Source organism: Peromyscus eremicus, chromosome 20, assembly GCF_949786415.1.
Source record: "Peromyscus eremicus chromosome 20, PerEre_H2_v1, whole genome shotgun sequence".
Taxonomy (NCBI): Eukaryota; Metazoa; Chordata; class Mammalia; order Rodentia; family Cricetidae; genus Peromyscus; species Peromyscus eremicus.
In genome coordinates, this window is record NC_081436.1 from 3100098 (window position 1) to 3117289 (window position 17192).

The 17192-nt window shown below is 43.2% G+C and overlaps 1 protein-coding gene across 1 annotated transcript in view; it reads left to right on the forward strand.

Moving 5' to 3' along the window:
• Nucleotides 1–17192, forward strand: part of Tfcp2 (transcription factor CP2) — a 47647-nt gene that overhangs the window by 10989 nt on the left and 19466 nt on the right. Inside the window, exons 2-6 of the mRNA XM_059247732.1 lie at nt 9628–9779; nt 10220–10296; nt 12459–12564; nt 13982–14088; nt 15756–15908. Coding sequence (XP_059103715.1) covers nt 9628–9779; nt 10220–10296; nt 12459–12564; nt 13982–14088; nt 15756–15908 — 595 coding nt within the window. The remainder of the gene's footprint in view (nt 1–9627; nt 9780–10219; nt 10297–12458; nt 12565–13981; nt 14089–15755; nt 15909–17192) is intronic.

The following is a 17192-nucleotide window of genomic DNA, read 5'->3' on the forward strand; positions in this document are numbered from 1 at the left end:
TCTTGAAATGATCGTGTGACTTTTGTCTTTAGGTCTATAAATGTGGTTTATTGCATTTATTGACTTGTATATGTTGAACCATCCCTGCATTTCAGGCGTAAAGCCTACTTGGTCAAGGTGTATAATCTTTTTTATGTATTCTGTATTCTGTTTGGAAGTATTTTATTGTGTATTTTTGAGTCTGTGTTTATCAGGGCTATTGGCCTATAGTTTTCTCTTTTTCTGTTGCATCTTTCCCTGGTTGAGGATTGGTCTGACACAGTAGGAGTTTGGGAGTGCTCCTTCTGTTTTCTTCCTCTCTTCTTTATTTTAATAGTTGAAGGAAAGGCTGTAGATCTCTGACTATCTTACAGAGTTCTGCTATGAATCCATCTGACCATGAACTTTTTTTTTCATAGTTGGAAGGTTTTTTGTCACTATTTCAATCCCCTCATTTGTTGTGGGTCTGTTTAGGTTGTTGACTTCTTGGTTTCTACGATTTGCTGATTCTTTGCATTGTTTTCTTTGTTTCTGTTTTGTTGATTTCTGCTCTGATATTATTTCTTGAATTTGTTTTGTTCTTGTTTTTTCCAGTTTTTTTGAGTTGCATCATTAAGCCATTTATCTGTGCTCTTTGTGGTTTTTAATGTGGGCATGTAGAACGGATTTCTCATGGAGGACTGTCTGCAGGGTGTCTTTGTTTTCGTCTTCAGTTAGTTCCAGGGAGTTTCTTTCTTTCTTGATTCCTTTGACCCATTTGTAATTTAGTAATGAGTTGTTTAATCTTCATGAATTTGCATATTTACTAGAGGATTTTTTTAATTTTTTATTTTTTTCCTGCCAATTTTAAGTTGGATTGCACTATGGTCAGATAGGATACAGGGAGTGATTTCAGTCTTTTTGAATTTGGAAAGATTTGTTTTGTGTCCCAGAATGTGGTCTGTTTTAGAAAAGCTTCCATGTGCTGCTGAATAGAATGTGTATTCTTGTATTCTTTAGTGTTTGGATAGAATAGTCTGTAGACATCTGTTAAGTTCATTTAAAGTCTGATGTCAGTTATTTCTGATGTTTCTTCTTTCTTTTCTGTCCAAATGACCTGTCTATTGGAGAGAGTGGAGTATTGAAATCAACTACTATTAATGGATTGATGTTAACGTTTTCCATGAGATTAGGTGTACATGTATTTTGGATAGTGATGTCTTCTTGGTTAACTGTCCCTGATTGGAGTGAAGTGTCCCTCTTGATCTCTTTTGATTAGTTTTAGGTTGAAGTCAGACAATAGGATAGCAGTGCCTGCTTGATTAGAGTACTTTGTTCATCCTTTTTACTCCAAGGCAGTACCTATGTTTCTTTCTTTCTCATCTTTTTTCTTCTTTTTTCTTTTGGTTTTTCAAGGCAGGGTCTCTTGTGTCCCAGACTGGCCATGAGCTTACTGTTTAGTAGAGGATGATCCAAACTACTATATATTTTTAACATTTATTTATTTGTTTGTGTGTATGTAAAGCTACACAGAGAAACCCTGTCTCAAAAAACCAAAAAAAAAAAAAAAAAAAAACCAACAACAACAACAAAAAAACAAAAAACAAGTGCTTCTGTCTGCTGAGCCGTTTCACTAGGCTGCCTGAACTTCTGGTCCTCCTGTCTTTACCTCTCAAGTGTGGGCTGTAGGAGTGTTCTGCCATGCCTAGTTTACACTACAGACCAAACACAGGGTCTTGTGCATGCTGGAGAGGCATTCTACCAGCTGATCCACATCTCCAGCACCCATCTCGTCCTTTAACAATTGAACTTTCTATACTTTACGTTTGATTAAAGATAGGACAAATTGCCCAGGCATAGTGGCAGACACCTTTAATCTCAGCACTCAGAAGGCAAAGTCAGGTAGATCTCTGTGAGTTCCAGGACAGGCTGGGCTGTGTAGAAAGATGGTCTCAAGAAACAAAGAACAAAAAGAAAATGATATGCCAAACTGACAACAGTATATATAGCACTGATTCTGCAGAATTGAAACAGAAGTATAAAATCCCATCAGTAATATTTACTAAGCACCTAAGTCTTAGGGTTTCTACTACTGTGAAGTGACACCATGACCATGGCAACTCTTGTAAAGGAAAACATTTAATTGAGGGGGCCTGCTTACAGTTTCAGAGTTTCAGTCCATTATCCTCATAACGGGGAGCATGACAGTGTGCAGGCAGAAGAGTTGCTGGAGAAGTAGCTGAAAGTCCTACATCTTGCAGGCAACAGGAATTGGTCTGAGACACTGAGTGGTATCCTGAGCATAGGAAACCTTAAAGCCCACCCCCACAGTGACACACTTCCTCCAATAAGGCTATACCCACTCCAACAAAGCCACACCTCCTAATAGTGCCACTTCCTATGAGATTATGGGGGGTAATTACATTCAAACTATCACAACATAGAAGTCATCCCTTCAAATAGCTTCACTGAAATGAGTTAAATGAATGAAGCAATTTGATAATGTAATAAAATGCTTACTTACACATTGGCAGAAACTACGGAGAGTCTACCAGAATGGGTTTTCCTAATTTGTAATCAGCTTACCCTTGAGAACAGAGCAGACTTTCCCCTTGCTTTAGCATATATTAATTATCCGTAATAGGTTTTCTTCTAACATGCTCATTTTGATAATTTTCACCCTGCATTACTCTCTCTTGTACTCCCACTGATCTTTTCCCTCTTTCTAGCTAATCCTACTTTCATGTCATGTGTGTGAGTATGTGACAAGAGGTGGGTGTCTTAGTCAGGGCTACCATTGCAGTTGATGAAGCACCATGACCAAAGCAACCTGGGGAGGAAAGGGTTTATTTGGCTTCCACATCACAGTTCATCTGCAAAAGAAGTCAGAGAAGGAACTTAAGCAGGGCAGGAACCTGGAGGCAGGAACTGATGCAGAGGCCATGGAGGATGCTGCTTATTGGCCTGCTTTCTTACAGAACCCAGGACCACCAGCCCAGGGATGGCACCACCCACAAGGGGCTGGTCCCTCCCCCGTCAATCACTAAGAACATGCCCTACAGGCTTGCCTGCAGCCTGATCTTGTGGAGCCTTTTTTTCAATTGAGGTTCCCTCCCCACTGATGACTCTAGCTTGTGTCAAATTGACATAAAGCTAGCCAGTACACTGGCTTTTACACTTCCAAATTGGTTTTATTTTGAATGCATTTTGTTTAAGAGCACTGGCTGCTCTTTCAGAGGTACTGAGTTCAATTCCCAGCAACTACATGGTGGCTCACAACTATCTATAATAGGATCTGGTGCCCTCTTCTGGTGTGCAGGCATGCATGCAGTCAGAGCACTCATACCTAAAAAACAAAATACATAAATAAATAAACTAAAAAAAGAAGTAGGGGCCTTGGACTGTGTTTACCAGGGATCTTTAGTCTGCATCTCTAGGATTGTGGAACTGGATGATCTTTTGCTCCAGCAGTAAAGAAATGTAGTATAGAAAAACCTAGGTAATTCTAGAAAGTAAAATCTCTGATGAAGGGCTGGTAGGATTGCTCAGTAGGTACAGGCGCTCACTGCTAAGTCTAATAACCCGAGTTCTGCCCCTTATGATGGATGGAGAGAACAGACTCCAGAAAGTTGTCCTTTCTCCCTCATATGTGCACTGTGTGTGTGTGTGTGTGTGTGTGTAAATGTAGACGTATTAGGGGCAGCTGTACTGCTTTGGAACTTTTAGAATCTCAGCCTTAAATGACAGATCTTTGCTTAGTCATGGAGACTTAGGTGGGGTGCCACACAGTGCGGACCAGGACCTGTTGTTGTATGTTAGCCTACCTAGGCACTGAGCTTGGAGAAAGAAAATACCAACCTGCGTTAATGAGGGTTGAGCTGTTGCTATGTCAGAGTCCAATTTACCTCGATTCCTGGTAATCTTCATTAATCTTTCACAGAAATCAGTAGAGGTGACTGTTTGTCACAGTAAAGTCTCCCAACGCCTTTTCTCACCTTGCTTTGTTTTCTACAGTGTTTGTTGTAGCTGATCTTGAGAATTGTGACAGAGTTCTTTTCTAGAAAACTGCATGCTTCTATGGTTTGAAATAGTCTCCAGGGAACAAGAGTGTTTTTCTCTGACTGATGTGCCTAGGAAGGAGAGATTCCCCACCTTATGTGCTCATTCTCATTAGGTCTCCTACAGCCCAGACTGGCTCTGAGTTCACAGTCCTCTCCTTCAGCCTCCTAGTGCTGGGTTAGAGCTGTGCACCATCACACTGGGCTTCTCCACTCTTTTTTTTTAGACAAGTATTATTTGTTTTTATTTTACATGTATGAGTGTTTTGCCTGCATATATGTATGCCCTGTGTGTGTACCTGGCCAGAAAAGGTGTTGGATTCCTAGGACTAGAGTTAGAGGTAGTTGTGAGCCACCATGGGTGTGCTGGGAATCCAACCCAAGCAGCTGGTACTTTTAACACTGAGTTTTCTCTCCAGCCTCACTTTCCTCTTTTAACTGCACCCATTTGGACAGAATACATACAGCTACAGGCCTGAGGAAGAAGAGAGCACCTTCCATGTCTGTTCTTCTCAGAACTTCTTAGCTACCGGCAACTTTCATAAAAACTGGGTGTAGTGACGCTGGGCTCTGTCCCAGCTCTTGGAGGTGGAGACAAGAGGATCTCTAGACTGGGGCCAGCTTGGGTTACGTAGGAGATTCTGCCTTTCAATACGAGCAGCAGCACGTGTGAATCTGGCGTTTTTATTTTGTCGTTTCTCTCCTGTGGTGCTGTGGTCAAGGCAGAGCCTCACAGACGCCCTGCTCTGCATGGAGCTCTATCTCCAACTTTTCTTCCCACTTAAGCTGGGCATGGCTATGTGCTTGCCCGTGACCCCAGGGTGTGTGAGGGTTGGAGACAGGCTTGTTGGGCTGCTAGCCACCAGCCTAGCTAGGTTCAGTGCGATGTCTGTCTCAAGGGGATAAGGCTGAGAGTGAGAAAGCAGGACCCCTGACCTTCTCTGGCCTGTTTCCAGAAGTGCACACCCTCCTCTCAGGACACACACACACCTCATACACACACATGTGCACAAAAAACATTAAGAGAAGAAAACACCACAGACAAAAGATGTACTTTTTGAGCTAGGCAAAGTGGCATACACTTGTAATCCCAGCACTCTAGAAATGAAGGTAGGAAGATCTCTAGATAAAGGCCAGCCTAGGTTACATAATAAACACTCTTAAAAACAAATGCAAAAATTCCTGTAACTTCAGCTCCAGGGGATCTCACATCCTCTTCTGGTGTCTGAGAGTTCCAGGTGTACATCTGTTGCACATATGTATAGAATAAATAAATATTTTTTTAATGTAGACAAACAAAAAGATTGAGTATTTAAATTCTTCAGTACCATCCCCTTTCTCCAAAGGTTTTGTTGTTGTTGTTGTTTTGGGGTAGGTTTTTTGTTTGCTTATTTTCTGAAACAGAGTCTCACTGTCTAGCCTTGGCTGGCCTGGAACTACAGACCTGGAGGTCAAGGCCAGCCCTCTGAGTGCCGAGATTAAAAGTATGCACCACCACCACCACACTTGACTATGATTTTTCTTATTTACAAAAAATTTTTATCATAGAAAGCTTCAAATACATAACAAAGTAAACATATAAGATAATAAGCACCATATACTCAGAACCCTGTTTTGGGGCCCTTAACATGAAATCTATCATTTATACCTCTGCCAATTTCCCTTCTTACTCTCAATTTTTTTAAATAGAAATAATTATGTTTTATTTTATGTAGATGGATGTTTGCATGTGTGTGTGTGTACCACGTGTTGTGCCTGGTACCTATGGAGGTCAGAAGAAGGCATTGGATCTCCTGCAGCTGGAGTTACAGAAAGTTGTGAGTCACTATGTGGGTGCTGTCAATTAAACCCTGGTCCTCTGCAAGAGCAGCCAATGACCTTAACTGTCCTTAACTGCTAAGTCATCCCTCCAGCCCCTTAAATTCTTTCTTCTCTTCCTTTTTTTTTTTCCTTGTCAATTTTATACATGTATACAGTGTATTTTGATCATGGTCACCTCCATTTCTTCCCCCCACTTCGCTAACTCGCATCCTTTTTTCCCCCAGTGAGTCTGGATAGTTCTGCCTGTGTGCACATGGACTGTGGGATCATCTACTAGAGCATGGCCACACCCCCAAGTACAAATGTCTTGCCTTCTTTCAGAGCCGTCAATGTAGCTCTTTGGCCAGCCCTGAGCCTTGTGCACCTCCCCATGTGTGCTGGAATCTTGCCTGGCTTGATCTCATCTGAGTCTCATGCTAACCACGGCTGCTGTGGATTTTATGAGGGCAACAGCCATGTCATGTCCAGGAGACAGCATTTCAGAGCACTTCTTTGTGTCTCTTACATGTTTTTCTGCCTCCGGTGATACTTCCTGAGCCTTGGGATGGGGGTTTGTATAAATGTCCTATTTAGTGAGTACAGTCACTGATTCTCAGCCCTTTGACCAGTTGTGACTTTCTGTATTGACTATTGGCTGCTGTAAAAAGCTTCAGTGACAAAGGTTGATTGCAGCACAAATCTATGAATATAAATATAATACTTAGAAAGCAGTTTGACTGCATGGCCAGTTAGCAGAACAGCATTAGGAGGTTCCCTGAGGGTCTGTGACCGCCTCACTCATAGGCTTCTGACAGACATACCGTACAGGTGTGACTTCCCTCCTGTGGAGTAGCTGTCAGATCTAGTCAGAAAGCACTTGGTTGCCACCATAACCTTCATGCCGTCATTCCACCACTGGGCACATCTTCCTGGGTAGGTCCAGGCCTGAGAGGAAGATGACTGATCACTTTTCTCCCCAGCAGCCACATAGCACTTTCCAGCCCCATGAAAGCGAGCCGGGAGTTTTGTGACCAGTTCCAGATTGATGTTTCTGTATCGTTCAGTGAAGATGTGTGGTGTCTTCAGCAGCAGGGTCTCATCATCTAGTTATGGGCAATGAAGAGCAATGTCAATAGCCTGTGTTGTTTTGGGGGCCTCCAGAGACTCCCTGACTAATCACTCTTTAGGGATCCCATGACTGGCACTGCCATTTTAATTTAATGCCCCGTGTCTCCTGGGAGCGGTGTGTAGGGTGTCTCTGTTCAAACTCCTTAATTTTTTCCCCTTTAGTTAGCTTATGGGTGAACCCTTTTCTAAAGTTGTATCATTGTACATTTCCACTGCTTCATCTTCTCACCAACGTTTTGAGGTCTCGTTCATTTTTTTTTTTTTAATATTTTTTTATTGTGTATGCAGTGCTCTGCCTCCATGTATGTCTTCACACCAGAAGAGGGCGCCAGATCTCATTACAGATAGTTGTGAGCCACCATGTAGTTGCTGGGAATTGAACTCAGGACCTCTGGAAGAGCAGCCAGGGTTCTTAACCTCTGAGCCATTTCTACAGCCCAAGTTCTTGTTCATTTAAATCTTAGTGTTCTAGTGTGTACATATTCTTCAGAGGAAATTGAAATACATTTTATTTTGAGAGTTTTATGATTTGTCTTCAGATAATTGGAAATGCACTATGTTGGTAGATTCTAAGAACATTTAAAACACAAACTAGAGTGACTGTTCATCAAGATTCAGAGTAATACCCACAATATCTATGGTTAAAGTTTGTGAGAGAAAGATTTTGCTGATTGTTTACATCTATTTTATGGTTTCCAAAATATTTCTGATGTATTTGTTCTTGATCTGTTATGAGATAGTATCTACAGTGTAGGCCAAGCTGGCCATGAACTCACAGACATGCCTCAGCATCCTGGTAGCTGAGATAGGCATAAACAGACTTTCTTGTGACTTTTAAGGAATTATAAATGTTGTAGCTGGGTGTGACAGTGCCTGCCTGTAAACCCAGCACTTGAAAGGTAAAGATAATAATGTCAGGAATTCAAGGATATCCTTGATGACATAGGGAGTTCAAGGCCAGTCTATGGTGTATGGTGAGGCCCTATTTTGTTTTGTTTTATTGTTTTTAAAAAATAAAAGCAAAAACCAGCTGGAGAGATGGCTCAGTAGTTTAAGAGTCTTCCAGAGGAACAGTTTGATTCCCAGCATGCACGTGGCTTCTCATAACAAGCTGTAACTCTAGTTCCAGGGGATCTTATACCCTCTTCTGGCCTTGACAGACACCAAACATGCAATGCACAGACATACATGTAGTTAAAACACCCATACACATAAAATAAAAAACAAAACAAGGTGTGCATCCTGTGAGTTCCAGGCCAGCCTGGTCTACAGAGTGAGATCCAGGTCATCCAGGACTGTCTTGAAAAACCAAAACCAAACAGACAAAACAGCAGAAACAAGTTGTTTAAGTCCTGTAGTGATATATTGTGTACCCTGATAAAATTTGCCTGAAGATCAGAGGACAGAACAAGCCACTGGATTAAACAAAGAAGCCATGCAGTGACGGCACACACCTTTAATCCTACCCACTCGGGAGGCTGAGATCTGTCTGGATCTCTGAGTTCAAAGCCACCCTGGACTAGATGAGATGGTTTCAGTCTAGGAGAGAAACAAAGCCAGGCAGTGGTGGCCCATGCCTTTAATTCCAGTATTTGGAAGTCACACGCCTTTAATCCCAGCATTAGGAAGGGTGAGACAGGAAATGATGACTGGGCAGAGAAAGGTATATAAGGTGTGAGGAGACAGGAACTGAAGACCTTTTCAGGCTGAGGAGCCCTAGAAGTAAGAGATGGCTATGGCTTGTTCCTTTGTCTCTCTGATCTTTCAGCATCTACCCCAGTATCTGGTTTGGGGTTTTTTATTAAAAGACCATTTAGTAATTCGTACTACAAAGTCTTTACCGTAGATTAGCTCATGTGTTTATATAAAGTTGCTGTAGTTACTTTTTTTTTTTTTTTAAAGATTTATTTATTTATTGTGTATACAGCATGTGCCCTCTTCTGGCCTGCAGATCTCATTACAGATGGTTGTGAGCCACCATGTGGTTGCTGGGAATTGAACTCAGGACCTCTGGAAGAGCAGTCAGTGCTCTTAACCTCTGAGCCATCTCTCCAGCCCCCTGTAGTTACTTTTGAGACCAAATGCATCTTGGAGTGTTGCTTAAACAGTACCCAGTGCTGGGTAGTGAATAAAGAGCGAGCTTTACTTAGTGCACTGTTCTGGGATTGGCCAGCCAGGTATTGGCACCTGCTCTGCTCTGTTTAGGGCTACTTGGTAGGTAGCATCACACGGGGAATTAGAGAAGGCCCTTGTAAAACACCATGCTGTCGGGAACTGTGCTCCACAGGACTTTGCTTCTCTCTCGGCGTGCAGCCCCCTCAACCTTGTGTTTGATTCATTTTCAACAATTCTGCTGTCTCAGTGTTACCACACTGAGGAGAAAACACACAGCTTTGGGGAGACTGCTCATCGCTAACCACTGGCCCGGACGTCCTAGACTTGCATTTCTGTGAGTCCTGTAATACAGTCTTGGCACGCATGTGCTAACAGAGAATGTTGTCATTAATTACGTTCTTGGTCGGAGGATGTCACAGTAATCATACTGGTGGTTGGACAAAGTTTCACCAAGTAAATAGTGTTCATGGCTTTTCAAAGACTTTTGTGGTTAATTCTTTTATTAAGTTAGTGAATCTGCTTTTGTACCGTTATCCGATATTAATAGAAGTCGTTTGTTTTATTTTAGTGATGTCCTTGCGTTGCCCATTTTTAAGCAAGAAGAGTCAAGTTTGCCTCTCGACAACGAGAATGAAATCCTGCCTTTTCAGTACGTGCTTTGTGCGGCCACCTCCCCAGCGGTGAAGCTCCACGATGAAACCCTGACCTATCTCAACCAAGGTCAGACATTTTCTCACTTCTCGGACAGTGGAGACTGCTGGGCCTAGGACATGTGACTGTAGATACTTAGGTGACAGAGAGTAGACCTGTGTAGTGTGACCTGCCACACTAGAGCCTTATGAGATGGTGTCACCGACTCATTTTGTCTGTCTGCCCATTTCCAATTCACGATCCTTGGTTATCCCCATTAGTATTACTCTACCCGGCCTTGGACAGGTTGCTTTGACTTTTTGTTTTACTTTCCTTGTCTGTGAAAATGGGATTGATGATAACTTAGAAAGTTGTGTCTATTACATGTAATAGGATAGGAAAGTGCCAGCACAGTGCCTAGCCACTGTTTGGTATTAATAGTATTATTTGTACATTCGGCAACTGTGTTCTTTTTTTTCTGAGTCTAGATAAGTGAATTGTGATAGGTGTAATTTGTAATTTTCTTCCAGGACAGTCTTATGAAATCCGAATGTTAGACAATAGGAAACTTGGAGAACTTCCAGAAATCAATGGCAAGTTGGTGAAGGTAAAACAAGCAACCTGTTCTTCCACATAAAAGCCTTTTGCTGCTCCTTTCAGTTTTTCCTGTGTGTTTGTTTTCTTGGCAAAGTCTCATTATCTATTCTAGGCTGGCCTGAATCCTGGATCCTGCCCCAGCTTAGCAGAGTGTAATGCTCGGATTCCAGGAATGTGCCATCATGCATAGCTGTTAGTCCTTTTCTTTCTGTTTCATATTTTTTGGATCCTTACAGGCAGGGCTCGATGATATCTTTTTGTCAGATTGAGAGATAAACTGACACTCTTTGGGGTCAGATTAAGCCTTGCTGTTCACATGGAGTTTTTAATTAACTAACTATGTGGCTTGTGTACACATGCCACAGTTTGAGTGTGGAGGTCAGAGGACATCTTGAGGGAGTCAGTTTTCTCTCCCTACCATGTGGGTTCCAGGGATTGAATTCAGGGTTGTCCCTCTCACCTGCTAAGCCGTCTTGCTGGGCTTCACGGGTTTCTCAGAGTTGCAGAAGGCTTTCCAGTCCTTGTCAGGACAGCTTCCTGGTGGAGTTGTTTTGGGTGGTATGAAATCAGCTCCCTAAGGATTTTAATTTTAATGATAATTTTGTGTGTGTTTGGTGTTGGGGATCGAAGCAAGAGCCTACTGTATGTTGATTAGATCTCTGCCACTGCTGGGCGGTGGTAGCTCACGCCTTTAATCCCAGCACTGGGAGGCAGAGCCAGGTAGATCTCTGTGAGTTCGAGGCCAGCCTGGGCTACCAAGTGAGTTCCAGGAAAAGGCGCAAAGCTACACAGAGAAACCCTGTCTCGAAAAAGCAAAAAAAAAAAAAAAAAAAAAAAAATCTCTGCCACTGAGCTACATGCACCCCCAGCTGTTCTTAAGGGTTAGGTTTCTGGTTCTTTGGCTACCTGGACTTATAACAGGGAAAGCAGAAACTGCTGTCGATGCTTCTCCTTTCCTCTTGCTGCATCCCGGATGTGAACTGAGTCTGCAGCAGTTTACTGGGGTCACCACGGAAAAGGGCTCGGAGTTCTCACTTTGGCCCGTGTGGTCTGACCTGAAGATCAGGGCAGCCCAGGAGCCAACAGTGTTTCCAATAGTCCGACAAGGCTACTGACTTCAGTAATGGGATGCATCACCCGGGACTGCCTGCCCACTGAAGGAGACCATGCACACTCTGTCTATAATAAAGATCTGTAGCAAAACCAGGACCCAACAACTACTGTTGATGAGTAGCGTTTGCTTTGTGGACGGGTGGTAAGGATTTGGAGAACTCACAGCATACTTGGTGCAGGAGTTTCATCAGCCACTGTAAAAGTGTGGGGGGAGGGTGATAGCTACCCCCACAAAGTGAGAATAACAAGGAAAGTGCCGGGAGTAGCCTTATGACCCTCGGTGTCTATAGCTTGTGTGTAGAATTGGCAAGTGGGTTCTCGTGTGTGTTTCATACAGACCTGAGGATTGGGCTGGCAGGATGGCTCAGCAGGTGGAAGTGCTTACTGCCACGGGTAGGTGACTTGAATTCTGTCCTCCACACCTACATGGTGTAAGGACTCTGTGGTGTGCATACACTCCCCCAGTAAGGAAATAAAGAAGGAAATGTAATAAGAATTACAAAAAAGAAAAAGTACTTCACATAGTGGTTATGGTGGCACAGTGGTTGGAGGACTGTTCAAGGCTAGACCGGGCTGTGTAGTGTGTTTGAGACCAGGCTAGGCTACAAAGTGAGACCCTCTCAGTTTCACTTAGGAGTCCGTCAACAGCTCAGGTATATTCTCAGTTAACTGTAAAAATGATGTGTGATCCCAGCACTCGGGAGGCTGAGGAAGGAGGAGGGTCCAGAATCTGATGCCAGGGCTAGAGAGATGGCTCGTTGGATAAAAGCACGTGCTGCCCAGCCTGCCACCCTGACTGTGAGTCCTGGGACTCACGTGGTGGAAGGAGAGAGGCCTCTCCCTCACTTTGTCTGCTGCCGTGAGTCCTGTGGTACGTCCACAAATGCTCATGCGCACACCCACCCCACACTCACACGAAGGCTGTACAGGAGAGCTTCTGAGACTCACACAGAAGCGTTTAGATTGTGTGTAGAAGCCAGCTCGCATTAACTCTGCTAGCTTTCCTTTGTCTGGACTGGTTTTCTAGACTCCTGTGGACTGACACTGCCCTTCCTTTAGAGCATATTCCGGGTGGTGTTCCATGACAGACGGTTGCAGTACACCGAGCACCAGCAACTGGAAGGCTGGAGGTGGAACCGGCCCGGAGACAGGATTCTTGACATAGGTGAGTCAGGAGAAGCTGCTGCTCCGAAACGTCCGTCCGACTGAGTCTGGAGCTGGCTCTACTTGACTCCCCTGATGTGTGCTTCAGAGGCTCAGTTAGCAGGAACCCTGAAGTGAGGACTGCTAAGCATAAGAAGATCACTTGTAAGATGACATCAGGGTTGAAGCAGGACATGAACATCAAGTTCCAAAGCAGCTTGTCCGTTGTTTCAGAGTGCTTTTGTTTGGAACTATAGTAATATAAAATAAGTATTCATATGTAGTATAAAATTTCATTTTTTCCATTTTAGACAGACTGTTGAATAATATTAAGTGCATTTACTTTGTCTAATTATCACTATTATCTGTTTGCAGAACTTCTTTTGTCTTATGAGACTGAAATCTGTACTCTACGTTGTAGCTTTTCATCCTGTTTTTCCCCATGCCGCTAGCCACTCTCTTGCCCTGTCACTGTCTGCCCCGGGCACCCCATGGGGGTATTTGTCCTTCGTGACTGGCTTCTGTGAGTTGGCAGTAGCCTTTCAAGATTCACCCATGTTGTAGCATATGTCGGAGTTCCTTTCCTTTTCAAGGCTGAAGAGTATCCAGTGTCCACAACATTCTGTTTACTCACTCACCTGTGAGGGACACGGATAGCGTTCACTATTGGGCTCTTTTGAGTAATGTTCCTGTGCACTTGGACATGATAATATTTGTTTGAGCCTCTGCCTTGGTTCCTTGTGTGTCTGAAACAATATCTCATTCTGTAGCCCAGGCTGGCCTTGAGCTAGCTCATGGTGGTCCTCCTGACTGTCTTTTGCGTGCAGACTGTTGATATGAGCCACCACACTCAGGCTTCTGTCTTCATCAAGAAGTGGCAGTGTTGGGCCATATGCCAGTTCTATTTTTAATCTTTTTTTGAAAAATGCCTGTCATGCTTTTTACCAGTAGCATTCAAGTACTGTCTGTATTTGACAATATTTATAATTTTCTGATCCCAGTTCTCAAGAGGTAGAAGCAGGAGGATTATGTCTCAAAAAGTTTCATAATTTTCATATTAGCGTTAGTTTGTAGACTTACTATAAGTTGCTTTCTTACCTAAAACCACAGTAGTCATGGGCATGGTAGCTCATGCCTGTAGTCCCAGCTACTCAAGAGGTAGAGGCAGAGTTGCTTGAGTCCAGGCAATACACTGAGACCCTCATCTTAAAACCAAAAACAAGCCAGGTGGTGGTGGCGCACGCCTTTAATCCAAGCACTTGGAAGCAGAGGCAGGCGGATCTCTGTGAGTTCGAGGCCAGCCTGGTCTACAGAGTGAGTTCCAGGACAGCCAGAGCTACACAGAGAAACCCTGTCTGGAAAAACCAAAAGAAAAACAAACAAAAAACAAAAACAAGGAGCCCTCAGAATTGTTCAGTGATTCCTGTTGTGTTTCTCAGATATCCCAATGTCTGTGGGTATAATTGATCCCAGGGCCAATCCTACCCAGCTAAATACAGTGGAGTTCCTGTGGGACCCAGCAAAGAGGACATCTGTGTTTATTCAGGTAAGGCATCCCAGTTGCCATTACAGTTAGAGAGAGCACCTGTTACTCCCAGTGTGTTTTTAAAGACTAAAACATATCAGGGCTGGAGATATAGCTCAGTTAGTAGAGGGCTTGCTTAGCATGCATGAGGCCTTGGATTTGATCCCCTGCACCCCATAAACCTGTGTGGTAGTACACACTTGCGTAGTAAAAGTAGGAAGATCAGAGTTACAGAGTGAGTTCAAGGCAGTCTGAGGTATGTGAGCTGGTGTCTCAAACAATAAACTAGCAACAATAAAAATAAAGAATAAGATCTATGAAACTTAAAATCCTTTTGTGTAGGTAGACATGGTGGTGCACGCCTTTAATTCCAGCACTGGCAGATCTCTATGAATTTGACGCCTGCCTGGTCTACTTAGCGAGACCAGGACAGCCAGGGCTACACAGAGAGACTCCCATCTCAGAACAAACAGACAGAAGAATCTTGTTTGAGTGTGAGTTGTGTGTGTGCACCTGTGCAAGAACGTGCATGCTGGGGATTGAGCCTGCGGCCTTCTGCATGCTGCGGCCTTCTGCGTGCTGCGGCCTTCTGCGTGCGAAGCACACATTCTTCCACCAGGCTGCAGCTGTTTCTCAGAGTTCCAGCCAGTCAGGTTCAGGCAGCTCAATAGGAAGAGTTTTTTCATTGTTCCTTCTAAGTTTATGAAATCTATTTACTTATATCTCTCTGGAGTGTTTGCTGTTGTTTACATAATATACCATTCTTTGATCGTGGATAATTTGTCAAACAATTATTTAACAGGTAAACTGTTCTGTTTTTATTGTTAACCATAGTTATTTTTAATGTACATAAAGTTTGATTTGCATATGTGACTATGTCCTTTGGTAAATTCCTCAGAATTCTTTTATCTGTAGTAATTTCAACCAGTAATTCATTAAATACTTACAGTTGAGGTTCTCACTATGTTAGTACTCTGTAAACGTCCTTTCAAGACTTTGAATAATAGTCCTTTGGAACAGGAGTAGTCTTTGAAATATTTCATTTTCACTTTTATATTTATAAAGTAAATATAAATAAAATATTTTTATTATTTTTAGATTATGTTTATGTGTGTTAGAGTGTGGATTTGTGCATGAGTGCAGGTGCCCACAGAGGCCAGAGGCATTTAATCTCACTAGAGCTGGAGTTATGGGCAGTTGTGAGCCACCTGATGTGGGTGTTGGGAACTGAACTTGGATCTTCTTTAAGAAGAGTGTGTGTTCTCAATGGCTGAGCCATTTCTGTAGCCCCAGGAATAGTCTGAGGCTTAGAGTGAGTCCGCAACTAATCCAAGCTAGTGAGCGGCCAGCTAGACAGCAGCCTTAGACTTCAGCAGTAACCAAACAAGTGTTCCCCCATTCCATCTGATTTTCTTATTTACTGTTTCCCAGCCATTGGAAAGTCCTTCAAGCAGCCATTTTTTGTTTTTTGGAGGCAGGGTCTTTGATGGCATTAGGTCTGTAAATTTACTTGCTGACATTTGTGAATTACTAATACGTTTCTAATTTCCTCCATTAGACTGAGAAATGGAAAGAATTTAGTGTGTATTGATAAATGCCATTGAAGGGTCTGCCTCGGTTAGCTGCCCCAAACATCGCTAGCTGGTGTGGCTGGTGGCCCTGAAGCCCTTGGTGTCACTTCCTTCCAGGTGCACTGCATCAGCACGGAGTTCACAATGAGGAAGCATGGTGGAGAGAAGGGGGTGCCTTTCCGAGTACAAATTGATACCTTCAAGGAGAATGAGAACGGGGAGTACACTGAGCACTTGCACTCCGCAAGCTGCCAGATCAAAGTCTTCAAGGTATCCCAGGCCGTGTACTGGCCTTAAAAACCTCTTTTTTGAGGGGGGTGGGGGTGGTTCGAGACAGGGTTCCCTGGCTATCCTGGAACTCACTTTGTAGACCTGGCTGTTCTCAAACTCACAGAGATCTGCCTGCCTCTGCTGGGATTAAAGGTGTGTGCCACCACATCCAGCCAAAACCTCTTTATCATTCCATTTTAACAGGAGGTGTCCAGGTAGTAAAGTCAGCTTGTGTGTTTTTTAAAACTACAAATTGGGGCTGGAGAGATGGCTCAGGGGTTAAGAGCACTGGCTACTCTTCCAGAGGTCCTGAATTCAATTCTCAGCATCCACATGGTGGCTCACAACCACCTGTAATGAGATCTGGTGCCCTCTTCTAGTCTGCAGGCATACATGCAGGCAGACTACTGTATACATAATAAATAAATTTTAAAAATAAAATAAAATTACAAATTGTCTGAGCTAGATGCTTAGACAACCTTGTCACTTAAGGTAGTTTACATGGGGATTGGCGTGAGGTAACAAGAACTTATAAAGCAGGCTGCAGGCAAAACCGGGTTCTCATTAAAGCCTGTAAAAAAGCTTGTAAGCTTTTCTGTACCTCAGAAATCATGCAAACTTGACTGATTAAGGTACATTAATAGTTTGTGTTTCTACTTTCTTATTATTTTTGTTGTTTTGAGGCAGTCATGAGGCAGAAATAGGTTTTGAGGTAGCCTAGAGTGGCCTCAGATTTGCTCAGTAGCCAAGGATGGCCTTGAACTCCTGATAATTCTGCTTCTGCTTCCAAGTACTGGGACTGTCGGCATGTGTCACCACTCTCTGCTCAGTCTTGGTTTTTATCACATGGATAAATAAATTCTCATTGCAAGAAATTCAGGGCAAGTGTGGTGGTTCAGGCCTATAATCTTTGCACTGAAGAGCCTAAGGCAAGATTGCTTCAGGATCAGCACCAAGCTGGGCTGTGTATCAAGGAAGATAAACTAGGGGAACATAGCAAGTTTCTTCTCAAAAAACCAAGAAGGAAGCAGGGAGGGTGAGGGTAGGGAGTCAGTGCACTATAATTGCCCTGGTTTGCTCTACTATAGTTACTCTTCCCAATTCTAGAGGTAACGATTGTCACCATTTGTTATGCATGCTTCTGGTCCCTTCTGTTCTTTAATGAACCTGCATACATAGGTACACGTATATTTTCCTTTCTTTGAAACGTAAGTGGGAGTATACTGTAGGGGTGGTTTTGAGACTTGTTTTTTTTTTTTTTTTTTTTTTTTCCAGTTAGGTATG